Here is a 21,717-nt window from a genome sequence, read left to right on the forward strand (position 1 = left end):
AAAAAGGTTTCAATATTATGAGAAAAAGTTGTAATATTACAAGAAAAAGGTTTCTATATTATGGGAATAAAGTCATTATATTACAAGAATAAAGTCATAATATTGCAATAAAAAATAGCAATTTTACAAGTAAAAATTGCAATATTAAGAGAATAAAGTTATAATATTACAAGAATAAGGTTATAATATTACAAGAAAAATGTCCCAATATGACAAGAATAAAGTTGTAATATTGCAAGAAATCAATATTACAAAATTACATAACAACATTAGCTTCAGTATCAGAACTTTGACTTCGAGAGATTGTGTGAGAAAACTGAGTCTATTCCAAGAAAAAGAATCGCACAGATTTATAGGAAAATCCTCTCTTTTGTTGAAGAGAAAATGTCTGATAGTGCTCGACTGCAGGGCTGCTACAGCTGCTTATATCTGTGATGTTTTATAGTTTCTCCAGAAACAATTAGATTGATAATTAAGATTTTGGATCCAGGAGTGGAGCTCCAGTGAGTACGACGATAGCGATGGCATTGTAATGAATCGCTAAATTGAAGGAATTAGCCGTCACATCATGTGGCTGGAGGCGTAATCGCTAAAGAAAGTGAAAAGAAATTGTAATATTTCCCAGATATTAGCACTCACCCCTCTGACTCCGCTTGGTTTGATCCATTTAATGTTGGAAACTACAGTCAGAGCAACATATATAGAGTATATTTTACAACTGACACAGCTGGTAAATCAACTTTCTATTTTCTCACCCAAAAATAGCTGAGTATATTTTCCACGCCACTTGTTTATAGTCATGTATGGAGCTGGTTTACTGTAACAGAGTCTAAGTTCAACACTGGGTGGATGGGGGGGAACATGGGGGGGGGGGGGGGGGGTACTGCTAAGTATGCATTCTGTGCCTTCTATCCAAGAATAATATTCCACTGCCTTTACCTGCTTTAAAAAACCAGTGAGGGATTATGGCTTGTTGATGTCCTACAAGGGAAGGTAATTTGCATTTAAAGTGGTGAATTTCCAAGCGGATAAACCAGGACAGATGGGTGCCCTGTTTATGTACAACAGAAGGAAAGAGGGCATATAAATTATGAAACAGCAACTGAATCAGCTTTTCTACCTTTCTAGTTCTTTTTTTTCTGACCTAGTGTAGTGAACTTTTTTTTTTGCCGTACAATCACAATAAATGCAGATGTGACTAATGTCGAGGGGTCTGTAATTGTTGCTTAATACGTCTCAATGGGCACATTACTTACTAATAAGATTATAAATATATGGTGTTAAGAATAAGATTATTCATAATAACACCAGGAGGAAGGAAAAACATGCAATTATTAAATGCAGTACTCCTTACACGTTAAGTCGTTAGCACAATTAGCCCAGTTTCCGTGGGCTATAATTCATTTCTTATTAAAATGGTAATGTAACATATTATTTTAATATGAAGTGGTGACCTTTTTAAGTTCCTGGCAAAACCTGAAAATGGATATCTCCATCACACACAGTGGGGGGTAATGTTATTAATGTGCCGTTCCCCGTTTTATCAACAGAAAGGGGCTAGCATGCTCATGCTAGCTACTTGTAAACTAACTTTTTGGCATGTGTGCTAGGTAGTTAGCTACATATTTGATGAGCTAACATCTCAAAAAATGCATATGTAAAACACATGATCCAAAACTATGTGCTTACTTGTGTGAAACTTTAGATGAACAATGTGGGAGTAATGCTAGCATCGGGCTAACAGCTTGTAGTCGCAGTAGCAGTGTTTTTCTCTCTTTTTTGCTGACTCGTTGTCATTTAAAGTGACCCTATATTCAGGTTCAGGCTGTTGAAAACACACTTGGAGAAAAAAAATTGGAGAAAACTACGATTTTGTCAGTGTGTGTGCTTGGTAGTTAGCTACTTATTTGATTAGCTAACATCTAACAAAAAATGCATATGTAATACACAAATGCCAAAACTATTTCAGTAATATCTGCTTACTTGAAACATTAGATCAACAGTGTGGGAGTGATGCTAGCATCGAGCTAACATCTTAGCAGTGTTTTTCTCTCTTTTTTGCTGACTCATTGTCGTTTAAAGTGGCGCTATATTCAGGTTCAGGCTGTTGAAAGACACTTGGAGAAAAAAAATCGGAGAAAACTACGATTTTGTCAGTGTGCGTGCTTGGTAGTTAGCTACTTATTTGATTAGCTAACATCTAACAACAAAATACATATGTAATACACAAATGCCAAAACTATTTCAGTAATATCTGCTTACTTGAAACTTTAGATTAACAGTGTGGGAGTGATGCTAGCATCGGGCTAACATCTTTTCGGGCTAACGTGTTTTTCTCTCCTTTTTGCTGACTCATTGTCGTCTATATTCAAGTTCAGGCTGTTGAAAACACACTTGCTTCTGTTTCATTTAACCTTGGTTCTACGTTTATAAACTCTAGTGTGTTAGCGTGCTTTGCTAGTAAAGTGCTACGGTCGACCACCATGTTGATACCAGCACACTGACATCTCATCACATAAGATACACACACTCAAAGACGCGTGGAATAATGGAATTAATTATATTTACTTGGTTTTCTCATGAACATTATTGGACATTCTCCCCTTTTATTTGCCAAAAAAAAGTAGAATCAACCTTGTTACTAAGAATAAATGTGCATTTTAAAGTGGTTAAAGAGAAGTCCTTGGTCTCTTGGAGTAGGAAATATAGCATTATAAATGCAACCAGTGATTTCCAGACTTTTTATACCAAGTACTGCTTGAGAAAACATTGAATTCCAATTCAAGTGAAGTCAGCTACGGACTTTTTACGGTCTAGTCTTACAGTCTACGGACAACTATTAATTGCTGAACCACAGTTTGAGAACCATATGACACCACTGAGATGTGCACAGACATGTTAGCTGAAGGTTTAGTTTTGTTCTTTATGAGCTGAGACTCTTCTGCTAAATCCAAAAGTAATTGAATCAGCAGAAACTGGACTTGCAGATTTCGTCTTGCAGATGTCCCACCGCTCATCTGGAAGTTTGTTTTTAAAACGGGGGAAACTTAACCCGAGTGCCTACTGCAACTCCAGTGTGACCTAATGACAGTCACTGGGCTGCACTAAGGTGTGATAGAAACTGCCGTTGAGAGTCAACTCCAGTTGTTGCAGAGCTGCAGGTTGTTAACGATGGTCATTAAGAACCTGCAGCTCTCCGGGTTGTCAGGCTGTTTTTGGCCTGGGTTCCTGCTGCGAGGCATTATTCTCAGTGTCTGGGCCTCAGGGCTGCTTCTCAGAGACAGAACCCTGACTATCCCAAAGATGACACATTATCTGTGCACATTAAAAACAGTTTGCAGTGTAGAGTTTAATTTGTTAAGAGCAAACAAGGGTGGAATTGGTACACGTGCTGAGGAGGTGGACCCAATTATTTTGCAACCAGTCTCTTTGTTTTGTGACCTTTTCGAGATAAAAACGGTCATAAAATGCTCCAGAAGTTTCATATTGCATGGTTATGTATGATTACATGTGACTGTGATTGGTATATTTAGGAGAAGAAAGTGATCCAGGTCCAGGTTTAGGACCTGGATCACTGTCAGCTCCTCCTGGTGTGCTGTATAATCCCTCCAGCGTGTCCTTAGGACCCAGTTTAATTGATATGTCTCTTTGAATCATTGACATTTCTTGGGTTTAGCGCCGCACCGAAGAATCCCATTCCTGAAAGCACCACGCTCCACTCCAATTCACCCAAACTATCCCTTTAAAGAAGTCGAAGAACTCGATAAACTTTGATCTGCAGACTTGCATTTATATTAGCGCTCGGGTCGACACTCGCGCGCACACACACGCACACGTTCTGTCCTCTTGCGTCCTGTTGCAAGGCGCTTTCAGCCATTAGTCCACAGTGAGAGCAGCAGGGCTTGAAATGAAGAGCTGATAATGGTTGTGTTTTAAATGAGACCTGCCAGAGGATCTCACAGCTTGTTACATCTGATGAATGAGCCGCTCTGTTTGGGGACGACTGGAGACCACTTTATTTAACGCGCTCGCGCGGCCTCCACGCCGGTGCACGTCATTACATTTTAATAATTGCGTCCGTCTTAAACATGTAGGAGCAAGCAAGTAAAACTTATATTTGGCTTTCAGCCCACGAGCCTTTACTGTATCTGCTTTGGCAGGAAACACCGCCGTCTACGCTGCTGCTGATGTTAACGTTGGCTCTTTATGATACGATCACCGGGCCACTGCACTAATACACACATTTTATACTTTAGAAGAACGATGAGGTGGCCTTTGACCTTGTGGTTATCTCTGACCGTTAAGGCAAAGGTGGCTATTCTGACATTTTACATAGTTCTGGCTTTATCTACGATACTGCGAGGATGTGTTCGCCGCTTTATCTCGTCATTAGAAGGTCTTTTCTGAGGTGGAAACTGGAGTTTGTGTTGCTCACCGAAGCCCACAGAGAAAACGAGTCATTTTACTTCACAGCACACAGGAGTTGTTGACCAACTGCTGCCTCCATCAGGAAGTTCAGGGGTTACCAAACGTGACAGGAGTAGACCGTATCTATGTTCCCCGGGTCCTATGTTCCCCGCTTTGTATGTGACCGGGGAACATAGGACCCTTTCTCTAAAAAAGGGTCCTATGTTCCCCGCTTTCACCCAAAAGGACCCGGGGAACATAGGACCCTACCCCTTGTCCTAACCCCAACCCCAACCCTAACCCTAACCCTAACCCTTTACCCTGGAGCTCCACACCCAGGCTTCCACAAAGTGGGGAACATAGGACCTTTTTTGGGAAAAACAGGGAACAAGTTTAAGGGCTGTATCGCCTTCAATATTGTGATTTTCCCGAGACCACCCTTGGGAGCAAGGGCTACCCAGAATGCTTTGCGTGTTTTCACAGAACAAAGATGGCACCAAAAGGAGCGAAACGAGTACGCTACAAATGAAGTATTTTCTCTGTTAATAGAGATATAAAAATTATGAAAACTTTGTATTATCTTAGTTTAGGCCCATATTATGGATTACTGACGTCATTGTTGCGTAACATTTATTTTTATTTTACGATCTTTTGTCAACAGCCGGCCGGTGCGGACAAGCGATCGATTGTTATGGTTTACTTTTCAAAAAGCCGTGGTGTGTGGTAACTGTCAGCTGAATATGTCTGTGGTTGTGGTATTTGTATGAGTATCATCTTATAACTAACTGACAACCTAATAACTTGACTGACAAACGGATCGTAATAAATAATCGTGACGTTAATGTCTTCTTCTTCTTCATCATTTTTGGAGTTGACAGACTGGACGCAGCTTTCGCGTTATTCTGCCCCCTACAGTCTGAAGACGTATCTGCATTTAAGGGGTGTCCAATTTCTAAGTGACAAAATAACTTTGGTTTTGAGGGCCAGTTAAGATTAAGGGTTGAGCTTGAGGGTTTAGATAGGAATTGGAATTGTCCCTTTAACTCAGTTTAACAGCAAAATGAAGTGGCAAGCGTGATATATTCAGATTTGTGTTTGTTTTATCGTCACTGCAGGAAATTTGTTTTTCCGAATACGTTGATACATTATCATCCATTTAGTCAGTTGGATCGGTCGGCGTTGTTGACTTCACACCTGGCTGTTGTTCCTGTTTATTGCCCTTATTGTCTGTGGAGGCAGCAGCTCTCCTGTGACGGTGATAAATGTGACAGGCTGAACAAATGATGGACACGTCACGTCAGCGCTTCTGCCGCGGTCTGTCAGTGAAGGGGAGACAAAAGAGCCTCGGAGCTAAAAGGCTGTTAAATAAGATGTGCATTCAACCCGCTTCACCATTGTCGTTATTATCAGTCGTAGACTGTGATTGGGGTGGAGCTGCAGGATATTAAAGGCCTTGTCTCGGCTTCCTGTGTGTTCACAGGTGTGTGTGTGTGTTCTAGATGATGTACGATTAGCAGCAGGAGCATGAAAGGCGTTAATATCAATCTTCAGCATGTCATAATTCAGCTTAAAGGTGAAGTAAGTAGTTGATAGTGCCATCTAGAGGAGAGGCTGAAATTTACAACAAAGAACTGCTCCTCTGCTCACCCCCTCCCTTCCCTGAGCGCTAAGGTATCCTCAGCCGGTCAAATGTCGTGCTCGTCGTCTTTCTCCGTGTCAGCAGATGAGGTTCGGGACTTCCGCTACAAGTAAAGCGACGCTTGATTTGCTCTCTCGCATCTGTCCTTACAGGCTTCCATAGAAACATGGCGTCTCTCTGCTAACAGTGGCTATGCAACCGCGGCCCGCGAGCATGTTATTTTACATGACTTTTTGAAACACTACGAAAATGAAACAAAAACTATTATACAGCGACTAGACAATGCAGGAGCACATAATATGTATAAAAGAGTGGATTTTGGGTTCATATAAACCCATAAATACTACACAGTGTCCCTTTAACTCTCTCTTGCATCTACAGCCATCGAACGATAGAACGCAGTCACCAAACGGCAAACGACAAACACTGAATTCATACAAATGAATGCAGAGAAAATAGCTTTTTACAGAAGCACACTTCACGATCGGTTGGAGAGAAAAAACAGAAGCTTGAGTCTCTTGAGATTTCACAAAACCAAGATAAAACTGCAAAACTGGAGGCTTTAAAAAAGCGTCAGTTTGTTGGTCGGCACACACGGCTCTTTCAGGATGTAGGCATCGCTATGTTCTCTCAGAACAACTGAGGCTTACAAGAATGGGTCTTTTTATTCTTCAAACCTAAACCGAAAGATTGGACTGAGTGTCTGACGTGAAGGACGGTCATCAGACACACCCACGCCAGAGTTAATATCACAGAAAAGTGTCCAAACATTCAGCTGAAATGTCAAAACAGTTAAAGGGATGACATGAAACCTTCAAAATTAAAATGAGCTGTTCCTGTTGCAGTTTGTTTCCCTGGGAATTGAATTGAATTGAATTGAAATCTTTTACCAGATGGGAGAGGAAAGAGTCATCATTAAAAATGTGGGCAGGTAGCCACTCTAACTACGTAGAGCACAACGAGTCGAGGCTCAGCTGTGACTCTCTCTCCGATCGACCGACTGGTCCGTTTAATGAAGTGGCTCAATCTGTTTTTTTTTTGCCCCTCGAAACAAAAAGGGCCGAGTTCTGAACCAGCGAGACTTAAAATCTGCAGCGCGTGACGTTTGAATTAAAACAAAACGTCTGTTACATTCGAAACCATCGCCCGAATGAGTTCAACGCGCAGATGCGGATTAGGATGTAGATCTCGTTTTTTTGCCCAGCAAAATCGCAGACAGGAAGTGATTTGTTGTTTCATGTCAAGACCGACTGAGGTTGACTGAAAACGCAAAGATGTGCCTAAGAAACGTTGATGACTGCTTGTTTTCAGTTGAAGGACACACACACACAAATTGTTGGTTTTTTCCACTACAGACACGAGGATAGGACCTGGTGCTATTTTAGTATCTGCTCTGATGAGGTTCCAGAGCGTCGTCACTGTAGATCAGTTAAAGAAACGTAAAAATCCACGAAAATGTCGTTAATCTGCCAAAGAAAATGTCTAAAATTTTAATAATTAAAGGTGCCATATGTAAGAATGTGGCCAAAAACGGTTACTACATTCAAATTCAAAATACTGAGGTCTTTTAGGTTTTGTTTTCTGACGTATCTGGCAACCCGTGGATGCTCGGCAGCTGAGACTTTACTGACTGCAATGATTGGTAGACGGCGGTAGGTGGCGCCACATGCCAGAACATGATTTCAAAACATAAACATGATTTGCAGTCTGCAAAATATTTTTTTTAATGCAAAATATTTTGTCTGTACTGTTGTTGTTGGTGAGTTCAGTTTGTTATATGAACATTATTCCTGAGTCTCTGTGACATATTAGGAGGATTTTACGGCCAGTTGCTTTAGATTTATTACATAATGCACCTTTAACAGGGGAGTCTGGTATTTAGCCACCGCACTGTTGAAAGCCGGCGATCGTGGGCCGAATCACAACCCGTTACATACAGGAAGTAGTGAACGATTCTGTCAACAAGTCTTTTTGAATCAACAAGTGCGACACAAAGTCACAAGTTTGTGTCGCATAAAACATAAAACAACACGGCAGTTTAACGCAGCCGTGCGTTGGCGACTCTGCCCACGTTGAGGAGGAGCTACAGTAAGGGAAAACGCTACCAAAACGCTCGGGTAAAGTCGCGCTGTGCGGTGCTGGAACGCGGATCGTGGAAAAGCACCAAAAGGCAGAATAACAACAATGAAACAGAAAACGCCAAAGGCTACAGACTGCCGCTTTAAGAGAAAGGTTAAAAAACAGACACAAATGCATGGCTAAAGTCCGTCATCATGATTTTCCTATGTGGAAATATGTGCAAACACAGCTTAAGAACATCACGCCAACATGTTTTGCCCTCTCCGGTCGTGGTTTGTGCTTCCCAAACTAAACCGTGTTATCATTACTTTATCCCCCCTTCGCTTCACTGCCAGCTCTACATCAGAAATGAAATCTATGAGTCCTCATCTGCTCACTTTTAATAAAATGCTGGAGGTGTCCTATCACTCAACTTAATGCATGCTTTGGGGAAACATTATCCCAAAAACCCTCACTGCATTGCTTCGCCTTCATCGCTGCATCTGTTCCATAGTAATATGAGGCCCTGAGCTGTCAGGTGGAACACTGGAGGGGATTTAGTGTCCAAACAGTCCAGTGGGGATCTGTGGTACTTACACATCATCCCAGGCTTTTCATATTATAAAGCCACAGGCTGCAGGAGAGATGACAAATGACTTTCTGTCTCACATTTATTTGTTGTAAACAACAGAAAGGAATAGGGGTTGTCTTGTAATAAATAGTTACCGGCTCGCTCTGCTTCCCACCTTATTTTTCCCCTCTTTTTTTGTCCCCCTCTCTCTCTCTCTGTTGTGTTTCAGTCTATCGATCCAGGACAGCAGTTCACATGGGAGCACTCCAACCTGGAGGTCAACAAGCCAAAGAACCGATACGCAAACGTCATCGCCTACGACCACTCCAAGGTCATCCTGACACCGGTGGACGGTGAGAGACCGAAGCCTCTGTCACACTAATGTCGGCAGGTTTATCCGGGATTTTAGAACGTGTCGGGGTTCCCATGGCTCCTTGAAAGTTTGTGAAAATATCCCTAAATAGACATAGATCATTGAAAGTGCTTGAATTTTGTGCAAGAAAGAAGTTAAGTGGATATTTAGGTAAATGTCTAGCTACTGTTTCAGGCCATTCTTTGCTCGATGTACTAGGCCTACACAGGACAAACATGGAGTCATAATTACTGGCAATGTCTCTGTCTGCTGTTGTCGTGAGATTCCATGCAGAACAATGAGCGAGTAAAGCTAAAGCAAGCGACAGCGAATGCCGAAGTGATGTCTGGGAAATGAAAATTCCAAGATCTCTGTCTGACCAAAGAAAATTTCCAAAGACTGACTTTGACTTTGAAGATCCCAAGGACGATCACTTGCAAATCAATAAAAGTGGACGATATCATGGACGATAGAAGTTGCCCTTCCATTTTAAACTGTGCCAGCACATTCGGTCCTTGAATTTGAAGGAATTGGTCCTGAAAGTCCTTGAATTTGATGTCAACTAACGTGTGGGAACCTGTGCGAATTGTGATGTCAATAACAAGGCAGAAAGCTGAAAATGTTTACTTCTGTAACTAGTGCAATACCCTGTTTTTTGAATAGGACAAAGGCGCATTTTCCGTGATATATCTGTTGCCTTACTCCCGATATCTTAAGCATTTCTTATCCAAACACTGCCAAAGTTGAGAGAGCTCACACCGGGGCCCTCGCTAAGTCTCCTGCCAAGTTTGAAGCCCGTCACGTGAACCGTTCAGCAGTGACGCAAGTCACAGTCGGTCCTTGTAAGATTCCAGAACTGCTATGCTAACAGGTAGAAGATGAGTGTGCGTCACAGTATTGCATCGCTAGCAAATATGAAGAGGACAAAGAGGAAATTGTTGGGTTCACCAAGGACTTGCAGTCCCATTAACGCTGACGTCAGTCGATCAAAACCTGCCCCTGGAGAAAGACCCTGGAGTTTATGCTGATCTAACAGTTTTCAACCTGCGTTTAAACTAATTGGTTAATTTGGGTATTACAGAACAGGGAGACGAATAAGACTCACTTTTCTGTGGTCGGGTCCACTTTTAACATCTCTAACTCTTCTTGTCCAGGAGTTCCAGGCAGCGACTACATCAACGCCAACTACATCGACGGCTACAGGAAGCAGAACGCTTACATCGCCACACAGGGGCCGCTGCCGGAGACGCTGACCGACTTCTGGAGGATGGTGTGGGAGCAGAGGACCTGCACCATCGTGATGATGACGCGCCTCGAGGAGAAGTCACGGGTGAGCGAGTAAAGAGTGAAAATGATACGACATATTTGTCATATTCGACATACTAATTGTAGTCGGGGCGAGGCTTGTTAGGCAGGTTTTCCAGATTCATCCTTAAAGGTTACCGCGGTATGTGTAGGCCTTTTTTTATTATTATTTGTTTTGCTTTTTTGCTTCAGAGTGCAACAAATAGTGAGTGAGTTTTCATTATGTGGTCTGAGATTGTTCATTGATTACTCGGTAATCAAACAGTTTATAGTCTGGAACTTTTATCTGGTAAGTATGTTTTTTATTATCTTGTAGAGAAGCTCTAGCTTAAAGACTCAACTCAAAGACTTTTATTTCCTCACGTACACACATACAGAGTGGTGCAGGTACCGCTGGGATTCTTGAATATGTTACAGCATCAACACAAACACAGAGCCTGAGAGAATATTGACCGAGCCTCACATGCAAGCACAGGTGGCAAAGAGGAGGTTTGGCTCCAGAACAGCATCATTACCCTTCTGGTGGACATGAGGTATGAGGCGTTCGCTGCCAGTCACCGGGCAGATGAAAGGTGGCAGGGCATGCGGTGCTGTTTATGTGAGTAATGATGTCAACCCGGCTTCACATTAATAATTACTCCACAAGCAAAGGGCACAACTGTAGCGTGCCACTATAATTTGTGACAGAGACCGTCAGCCCCTGAGCCAGGGTCGCTAACATCTGTATGTGGTTCAACTTAGAGGAGCACAAATTATTAGACGACGCTGACCTGTCACCAGGGTAATGGCTGCTGCTGCTGCTGTTGAAGCTGAGCTGGTTCAGAGAAATTTTCAATGCAATTATGGTAGAAATCCTGTGGTTGATAATTGGCCGTTCCCAACCGTGCAAGGCCTGTAGGCTGACATACACCAGAGACGTTATAGACAAAAAACAGACCACTGACATCATTCTGATTAGAGCTGATGACAGAATGTGACACATTTTATCATAACCCCCCTGTGTTTCCCAGAAGCCAATGATCTGCATTAAAAAACAACTGAAGCAGGAAATGTATATCAGTAAATGTTGTTGTTGTGCAGATGACAGCTAGAAGTTGACATTCATGACAGTTTAAACTGAGATTTGCAATCGAGTTGATGTAGGTCTTCAAACAAGCATGAAAGAGGATAGGTAGGTAGGTAGGTAGGTAGGTAGGTAGGTAGGTAGGTAGGTAGGTAGGTAGGTAGGTAGGTAGGTAGGTAGGTAGGTAGGTAGGTAGGTAGGTAGGTAGGTAGGTAGTTACAGAGGTAGGAAGGTAAGGTAGATAGGTAGTAGGAAGGTAGATAGGCTAGGTAGGTAGGTAGGTAGGTAGGTAGGTAGGTAGGTAGGTAGGTAGGTAGGTAGGTAGGTAGGTAGGTAGGTAGGCAGTAATGTAAAGGTAGCTAGGTAGTAGGTAGGTAAAGGTAGATAGGTAGTAGGAAGGTAAAGGTAAATAGGTAGAAGGAAGGTAGATAGGCAAGGTAGGTAGGTAGGTGGGTAGGCAGTTATGTAAAAGTAGGTAGGTAGGTTGGTAGGTAGTTATAGATAAATAGGTAGGTAAGAAGGTACAGAGGTAGGTAAGGTAGGTAGGCAAGATAGGTAGGTAGGCAGTTATGTAAAGGTAGGTAGGTAGGTAGGTAGGTAGGTGGGTAGGTAGTTAGGTAAAGGTAGATAGGTAGTAGGAAGGTAGATAGACGTGGTAGGTAGGTAGGCAGTTATGTTAAGGTAGGTAGGTTGGTAGGTAGGTATAGATAAGTATGTCAGTTGTACGTAGAGGTAGGTATGAAGGTACAGAGGTAGGTTGGTAGGTAGGCCCAACAAGGCTCAACCCAATGGCGTACAGCACATATGAACATATGGCATACACACATGGAAGGAAAACATCATAAAACCAAAATAATAAAAACCTAATAATAAAAATGAAATATATCAATCTAAGTGATTTAAATGCTGTGGTAGGAGGAGGAGCCAAAGCCAGAGTTAAAAGGGTCACCTCTCTGGGTTGAAAGGTGAAACCTTGTGCATCCACAATACTCTGAGGAATAATAAAAAACGTTCCAAGTCCAATGTTTAGAAAAAGTTACTGATCTTTTTATGTGCTTTTATCATATTTGATTGATGATTCCATTTGCTGTGTGTAGTTTTATTTTTTTAAGCCCCAGCAACTATTAAAGGTCCTGTGGGTAACATTTAGCAGAGTTTATTGGCCGAAATGGAATAAATTACCCAGAAGTACAAGTAGTGTCTTTGTGTATAATTGCTTTATAATAAAAAATCATTTGTTTTTATAGCCCTAGAATAAGCCTTTTAAAATGTTCTTCAGGCCAGGGTCATAATTTAACCAAGTACAGTATCTGCCATTACCATGTTCCTTCCTACAGCTGCTGGAACAGAATAAATCATCTGTATCTATGGGAACCTCGTGAGTTCAGAGAGGCATCTTGATGTGCTTGTTGATTATGCCATTCTTTCTGTTATGTGAACACCGCTAGAGACATAATGAGTCTGATGATTTCTACGTTTATTGCACTCTCAGTGTTTGACAGACATGATAGACACCATAGACGTGAAAAATTGTGTCTGGTGTCAACACAGCATTAGAGTATGAGGCATTCAAAAACCTTCAAAAACCGCTGCAAGATTAATATTTTGCTGTATGCTGATGACACACTGATATTATACACAATGTTATATTATATCATAACTATTATACAGTTATGACGTCATTATACACACGTATAATGAAGTCAAAACTGGTTCGCTAACTATGCATTAGAGTATGAGGCATTCAAAAACGTTCAAAAGCCCCTGCAAGATTAATATTTTGCTGTATGCTGATGACACACTGATATTATACACAATATTATATTATATTGTTACTATTATACAGTTGTGACGTCATTATACACACGGTATAATGACGTCATAACTGGTTCGCTAACTATGCATTAGAGTATGAGGCATTCAAAAACCTTCAAAAACGCCTGCAAAATTCATATTTTGCTGTATGCTGATGACACACTGATATTATATACAATGTTATATTATATCATAACTATTATACAGTTACGACGTCATTATACACACGGTATAATGACGTCATAACTGGTTCGCTAACTAACTCTCAGATCTGTTCTTAAGTTTGTGTCTTAAGCTCAACGACATTTGTCCAGTTAGTGAACTTAACTCCCTCACATCGCTTTGACCAAAGCCTCCATAAAACAAACGCCCGCCCCCCCCCCCCCCCACTGACCTCGGCACCGCCCGGGTCTCTAAAGCACGATTGCGCCATCTGTCGCGTCCGGCTCCTGCGACCTGCAGCCAACTGTCCCCTCGAGTCAGCACTCGTGTCCGAGCGTTTGTTCTCGTCCTGCCAAGACTAACTGGACACACGCCGATTCTGCCAAACTGTCCATTTTGCATGACATAAGAAAATATCTGTCGGCAAATTGGATTTATCACGTTATCAATTTTCTATTTTTGGCCATAACTCAGAAAGTGAAGGGTCCAGCTAGAGGGGGTTTTATGAGGACGTGGGCCCTGGTCCAAGCAAGATCTGGACACAGATCTGGATTTTAGGATATTATTTATTTGATACGTACAACGCTGAGAAACCTTGCCTGAGGTGTGTGCTTTTGTTCAAGTTTAATCAAGTCTTGTGTCACATTTTCCGTGATATAAATGAATGATGTGACTTCTTCATTTCGGTGATTCATGATGAGGAACTTGCAACTGACAGAAAGCTAATTTATGATTCACATTCTGCACAATAGACCAACAAAAACAGGAGTGTGTAAGGCCAAAGACCAATAAAATCTCTTATATGATACTTTCCACACGCTAATTTTAAATATTAAAACAAAGTGGACACTTGTACTTTGGTATTTATCCTCATGCTGCCCAAATCTTCTCAGAGAATTATAATATAGCTGTGTCTGTGAGATCCAATCCAATCCAACTTTATTTATAAAGCACTTTAAAAACAACAACAGTTGTAACAAAGTACTGTACATCAGAGATGAATAAAATATAGAAACGATAGATACGACCTGTAACAAAGCATACAATAAAACAGTAAAATACTGCAGAGAATATTAAAAAAATATCTAAAAACAACACAAATAAAGAACTTGTAGAATAAAAACTGGTCAAATCAACATCTCACACTGGGTTGTAAGGATTTAAATGGATTGTAGAGATCGTAAACAGACACAGAGAGGTGTTCGTTCGCCAACGATTCAGAGCATAAAGAGAGTGAATATTTAAATATACACAATGTTTACATTGAGACCACTTTAGAAAATGTGAAAACGTTTGTGTGCTTTTTGTGCGTTTGTGTGCAGGTAAAGTGTGACCAGTATTGGCCGAGTCGAGGCACGGAGACATACGGGATGATCCAGGTGACCATGTTGGACACGGTGGAGCTGGCGACGTACAATGTACGCACCTTCGCCCTCTATAAGGTGAGAACTTTGGATGGATGCAATGTTTTATGTATATATAGCCATATTTGTGTACGAGCCTGTGGTTTCTATTTTAACGAGGGTCCACATACAGTAAATCTAGCGTTCCCTGCATGCACACATGCTGATCCTGCATTCCATTTTAGTGGCGGTCATTTCTCACCGGGAAATTGCCCTCATTTGTGTTTCCCTGTCTTCTTCAAAGCACTGTGAGTTGTACGTGTGTGGGACTTCATAACAGTGGAACTCGGTCTTTATTTATTTAATTCAAGTTTAGTTCAAGAAATTCCTTTTTTGCTTTAAACCCGTCCTCTACTAGAAACCTTTCTATACGCAGCACCCAGTGGGCGATGGGGTACCGCAGCCCTTCGACCCTTGACCCTCAAACCTGGCAACCCGCCGGTTACAAGCCAAGTTCCCTTTCCCATGTGCTGCCCATAATTTTGCCCTCGAGTTTCCATTGTTATTCATCTTCCTCATTGTCTTGTTTGACCAAAATGAGTGTGGAGCAGAAACATCTCAGGGTTGTTTTTCCGCTGTTGAATTCACTTCGGAAACATTTGGTTGGTGTTGTCACTTGCTTTACTATCACCGTGTGCTTCTGCCTTGCCTCTTCGTGAGCCGTGGTGCAAAAAGAAATCCCTCCCTACCGTATAAGCAGTGTGGAAATGTCACTGTGCTGCTGTTGATAGGCTTAATCAGCACAGTGTGAACTAATTTGTCAATGTCTTGATTTGAATGTGTGCAGAATGGCTCCAGTGAGAAGAGAGAGGTGCGACAGTTCCAGTTCATGGCTTGGCCGGACCACGGAGTGCCTGAGTATCCCACCCCAACGCTGGCCTTCCTCCGCAGAGTCAAGGCCTGTAACCCTCCAGACGCCGGACCCATGGTGGTCCACTGCAGGTAAAAACCACACGACGACACGGAGACCTGGTGTTAACCTGGTGTTAACGTCCGTCCTCAGTCACCAAATCAGAAGTAAACGTCTTCAGAGATTATCACACAGTATTTGCATTAATTTCCTCCTGACTCTCTTGACTAACCCACCACACACACACACACACAAACTCATCGACAACAGACACAAGGGAAATCTGTGTCACTTTTTAAAAACCTGATTGCTAACAACATAAAGTAATTAATTATACTGAATTAGTAATCGCTGTGATTACTCTGCCAAAACAGGTGGCAGAGGGGCTCAATTTGTCCAACGCAAACAAGACTCATGTGCACTTATGTTTAAAATTAAAGTTGAATTATGGAAGTCAATTAATTTTTCTTCACCACAAAACAGCTTAAAATCCATTTGATGAAATGGAAAATGACGCAGACACAGACCTTCCTGCTTTTGCTCTCGTCTGCGAGCTCGGATTATCTTCGACTTTTATTTAGATTTTTGTGTGGTTTCTTTATATTGTTAATGTACTAACAACAGAGAAGTGTCTGGAAAACTGTATTCTATTTAATACTTTAATTTAATACTACCGGTTTTCCTTGACTGCATGTCCATGTTTGAAAATTATGGTCAACAAAAGGGCCATTTAGACACGAGTTGGGGTGTGGACACCATGTGGTTAGCAGCTATTGCTAGCTTCATGGTTGTCTCTCAACCTCTGCTTTTCCAAATATGTTGACTTGTAGTTCATAACAAGTCACCATATTAGGGTTAAGGGTTAGCTAACCTAGTTAGTAACCCTAACCCTAGTTAGTAACCCCAACCCTAACCTAACCCTAGGGTTAGGGTTGGGGTTAGGTTAACCCTACTACAAATAACACAATCAGGTATGAAATGTGATGTAACAGAACAACACGCACAAATGTCTTAAAGTTCTTTCCTGCAGTTCTTAAAATACTGTCCAGTTGGTTGTCACCATATTAGGGTTACGGGTAAGCTAACCTAGTTAGTAACCCTAACCCTAGTTAGTAACCCCAACCTAACCCCCCAGCCTAACCCCAACCCTAACCTAACCCTAACCCTAGGGTTGGGGTTGGGGTTAGGTTAACCCTACTACAAATAACACAATCAATCAGGTATGAAATGTGATGTAACAGAACAACACGCACAAATGTCTTAAAGTTCTTTCCTGCAGTTCTTGAAATACTGTCCAGTTGGTTGTCACCATATTAGGGTTACGGGTTAGCTAACATAGTTAGTAACCCTAACCCTAGTTAGTAACCCCAACCTAACCCCCCAACCCTAACCTTGCGGTTAGGTTAACCCTACTACAAATAACACAATCAATCAAGTATGAAATGTGATGTAACAGAACAACACACATAAATGTCTTAAAGTTCTTAAAATACTGTCCAGTTGGTTGTCCACATCAGTGGCAGCCATCTTAGGTCTTACATGCTTCTCCTTTGTAGTTTTTGTGCTCGTGACAACGCATTTGTAAAAGTACGACTCTGTTCTCCTGTCAAACGTTGCATCGGATCTTTTTCAACGTCCGTGTTTTCCACCAGCGCCGGCGTGGGTCGCACAGGCTGCTTCATCGTGATCGAGGCCATGCTGGAGAGGACGAAGCACGAGAAGTCGGTGGACATCTACGGCCACGTGACGTGCATGCGCGCTCAGAGGAACTACATGGTGCAGACGGAGGAGCAGTACATATTCATCCACGAGGCCCTGCTGGAGGCCGCCGTGTGCGGCAACACGGAGGTCCCCGCCCGCAACCTGTACGCCCACATCCAGAAGCTCACCCAGATCCCTCCAGGAGACACCGTCACCACCATGGAACTGGAGTTCAAGGTGAGGCCGCCTTAAAGTCCACTTCTGACTTTGTCATCCCACAGAAAAGCTAAGCTAAACACACACTCATACACACATTCTGGTTTATGAGCTGTGTACGAATGCTTTGTCAGCGTTTGTACCCCAAAGTCGAACATTTTCAACTCGAGCGTTTGATGCAGCGATTGACGTAGGGAATTACCCAGCAATCGACGCATCGATTGTAGCAGCGATTGATGCGAGTCCCAGTCGACATAAAATTCACTGCGAGTGAAACAGCAATTGGCGCAGGGATTAGCGCATCGATTAAGTGACGCAGCAATTAACACAGCAATTGACGCAGGGATTATCGCAGCGATTAAGCGACACAGTAATTGACACAGCAATTGACGCAGTGGTAGATACAGGGATTAGCGCAGTGATTAAGTGACGCAGCAATTAACACAGCAATTGACGCATTGGTAGACGCAGGGATTAGCACAGTGATTAAGCGACGAGTAATTGATGCAGCAATTGGCGCAGGGATTAGTGCAACGATTAAGCGACGCAGTAATTGTCGCAGCAATTGACGCAGGGATTAGGGCAGCGATTAAGCCATGCAGTAATTGACGCAATGGTAGACGCAGGGATTAGAGCAGCTATTAAGCGACGCAGTAATTGACGCAGTGGTAGATGTAGGGATTAGTGCAGCGATTAAGCGACACATCAATTGGTGCAGGGTAGATGCAGGGATTAGAGCAGCTATTAAGCGACGCAGTAATTGACGCAGTGGTAGATGCAGGGATTAGCACAGCGATTAAGCGACGCAGTAATTGACACAGCAATTGACGCAATGGTAGATACAGGGATTAGAGCAACGATTAAGCAACACAGTAATTGATGCGGCAATTGATGTAATGATAGACAGGGATTAGATCAGTGATTAAGCGACGCAGTAATTGACGCAATGGTAGACGCAGGGATTAGAGCAGCTATTAAGCGACGCAGTAATTGACGCAGTAATTGACGCAGCAATTGACGCAGGGATTAGGGCAGCGATTAAGCCATGCAGTAATTGACGCAATGGTAGACCCAGGGATTAGAGCAGCTATTAAACGACGCAGTAATTGACGCAGTAATTGACGCAGCAATTGACTCAGTGGTAGATGTAGGGATTAGCGCAGCGATTAAGCGACACATCAATTGGTGCAGGGTAGACGCAGGGATTAGAGCAGCTATTAAGCGACGCAGTAATTGACGCAGTGGTAGATGCAGGGATTAGCACAGCGATTAAGCGACGCAGTAATTGACACAGCAATTGACGCAATGGTAGACACAGGGATTAGAGCAACGATTAAGCAACACAGTAATTGATGCGGCAATTGATGTAATGATAGACAGGGATTAGATCAGTGATTAAGCGACGCAGTTATTGATGCGGCAATTGGGGCAATGGTAGAAACAAGGATTAGAGCAACGATTAAGTGACGCAGTAATTGATGCAGCAATTGACGCACTGGTAGACACAGGGATTAGAGCAGAGATTAAGTGACGCAGTAATTGACGCAGCAGTTAACGCACTGGTAGGCTCAGGGATTAGAGGAGCGATTAACCGACGCAGTAATTGACGCGGCAATTGAAGCACTGGTAGACACAGGAATTAGAGCAGAAATTAAGCGACACAGTAATTGACGCAGCAATTGACGCACTGGTAGGCTCAGGGATTAGCGCAGCGATTAAGCGACGAGTAATTGGCGCAGCGTAGGTTCAGGGATTAGCGCAGCGATTAAGCGACGCAGTAATTGGCGCAGTGAAGGTTCAGGGATTAGAGCAGCGATTAAGCGACGCAGTAATTGACGCAACCCAGCGGACACAAAGTTTGCGTCTACTTGCATCTGTGCATTGACTTTGTACGGTAACTCGACCTGTACAACGTCCAGTGTGAACACAGCATTAATCATGTACACGAATAACGCTTAAGACCCCAAATGGAGTCTGACTTCATTTCCTCGTCTTTAGGAATTTTTTTTTAAAAGCGTCAGAGCTTTTCTACGCGTTTTTGCATCAAGGTAAAAACACACTTTCAGGACAAAGACGTCTCCGCGAGCTCGCGAACCAAAAGTGAGCAGTCGTGTCGGAGCAGGTGCAGTTACTCTGATAAAGCTCACCAAGACTGAGTTTGTTTTCACTCTTGATTCCACATTTATAGCTGTATTTGCATCTTCTCAGCCTCTACTTTTTAACATAAATAATGTGTGAAGAGAAGATTCTGTGTATTTTACTTTACAGTCACTTGTTTTTTTCTTTCAGAACGGCTTCTTTTGTGTTGACTTTACAAATGGAAATGAAAAGCTCTGAGGAGAAGCCGCAGTAGTTGAAAACCCAGCGGTTCCAAAACGTCTCTGTCTGTCATGATCCGTCTAATTTGAATTAATGGCATTTTTATTGGTTTCCAGCTGGGAAAAAACAGGTCATGAAAATCTAATTTCACAGAAATAACATCATTACGTCGGCCGATGGAGAAGTTCAACTTTCACAAAGTTTTTTGTTTTTTTTCACACAAAACACAAACTCGTCTTTTTTTCACTCAGGGTCTTTTTGGGATTTCATTAATAACAAAGTGACGCAGTTTGTGCACAGACCACACAGGGAGCGTGTCTGCTGCTGTTTTACACAGTGATTACATTTGAAAACTGCCATAATTAATATACTTTTAATTAGTCAAACTACTCCCTTAAAGGTAAATAAATGCCAGCACTCTCGCTGTCAAACGCCAAGATAAAGGAGTGAACATTAAATCTATTTTTCTTCTGTGTGTGTGTTCCTGTTTACCTGATTTACCTGAATCCTTATTAACACCGGAACACTTTCATTTGAAAGGATATTTGAACTCAGAGACAGGTGGCGCTCATAACATTAAAGACCATCTCCATCACTGAAATTAACGCCGTGTAAAAAGAGCTTGTGTTTTTTAACGACGACTGTGTTCAACGAGAGGGAAATATCTGCGGCGGAGTTATGACGCGTGTTTACCTCTCAGTGCATCTGCAACAGCTTCAGAGAGTGAAGGAGGCAGGAACACATGGATGTACTGTATATATATATATATCTATAAAAAAAAGTTGCATCTGTCTGTCTGTGACAGGCATATCTCGCTGACCTTTAGTCAGATTGCCCTAAGACTTTGGATATGGTTTGAGCATGACCCGATGGTGTGCATCTTTGATTTTCAAATGTTTTGGAGGAATTTTCATTTTCACTGATTTATCATGCTGCACCAGGAAGGCGGAGGCTCATCAGCAAAAAAAAAAATTTCTCAGAATGACTTGAAATTTGCCATCGTAATAGTCGGCTTCGCCCTGAACAAGTATCCGTCGAAAATTTTTGAAAACCTCTTAAGGAATAATTTTAATGAATTTTTGAAATTCAGGAAATGATCCATTCGCCCTGATGCACTTTGACAGTGAGCTGACTTTTTTCTCAAAAACAAAAAGTATCTCGGAATGACTTGAAATTTACCATCATAATAGTCGGCATCGCCTTGAACAAGGATCAATCAAAAATATTTGCAAACCTCTTAAGGTATAATTTCTATGAATTTCTGAAATTCAGAAAATGATCCATTTGCCCTGATGCACTTTGACAGTGAGCTGAGTTTAGTCTAAAAAAAAAAAGTATCTCGGAATGACTTGAAATTCACCATCATAATAGTTGGCATCGCCCTGAACATTTATTAACTTTGTAAGGGTTAGGGTTATGTTAGGTTATGTTATAAATGTATTGACTTTATATACTGTATGACGATAATAATGTGACTGTATATAAGGATATTTAGTGACTGTATATAATGATGAAATCAAATGTATAGAAAGATAATCAAAAGACTACATATAGACATTTAGCAACTGTATATGAAGAAGACCCATGAGTGTATATACTGTACATGATTCAGTGGAGGTTTAGAAAGAGGAGAAATTTTCATCTTCAGCCGTTGTAAAAGAAGTGAATTGAGCGAGAGCTTAACCTCTGAGCTGCAGGAGAAGCTGAGGACGTTGGACGGACTGAGGACAGCTTGAGACTCACTGGAAGTCTGTCAGAATAAAGACATGGCCCTTGCTGGGTTAGATGGTTTAACACGGGGGTTGAGTGAGCTGCAGCTCTGCACTTAGCTGCACCGCAGAGATTTAACCGACCAC

At 42.0% G+C, this 21,717-nt stretch overlaps 1 protein-coding gene across 1 annotated transcript in view; it reads left to right on the forward strand.

Moving 5' to 3' along the window:
• ptprfa (protein tyrosine phosphatase receptor type Fa) overlaps positions 1-21,717 on the forward strand; it is a gene marked incomplete at both ends in the record, with an annotated part of 258,404 nt that overhangs the window by 222,455 nt on the left and 14,232 nt on the right. The window contains 5 exons of the mRNA XM_083887919.1: positions 8,905-9,028; positions 10,182-10,357; positions 14,695-14,814; positions 15,563-15,717; positions 17,278-17,563. Coding sequence (XP_083744045.1) covers positions 8,905-9,028; positions 10,182-10,357; positions 14,695-14,814; positions 15,563-15,717; positions 17,278-17,563 — 861 coding nt within the window. The remainder of the gene's footprint in view (positions 1-8,904; positions 9,029-10,181; positions 10,358-14,694; positions 14,815-15,562; positions 15,718-17,277; positions 17,564-21,717) is intronic.

The sequence above is a fragment of the Microchirus variegatus genome, assembly GCF_963457635.1.
Source record: "Microchirus variegatus genome assembly, chromosome: 4".
In the NCBI taxonomy this organism is placed as follows: Eukaryota; Metazoa; Chordata; class Actinopteri; order Pleuronectiformes; family Soleidae; genus Microchirus; species Microchirus variegatus.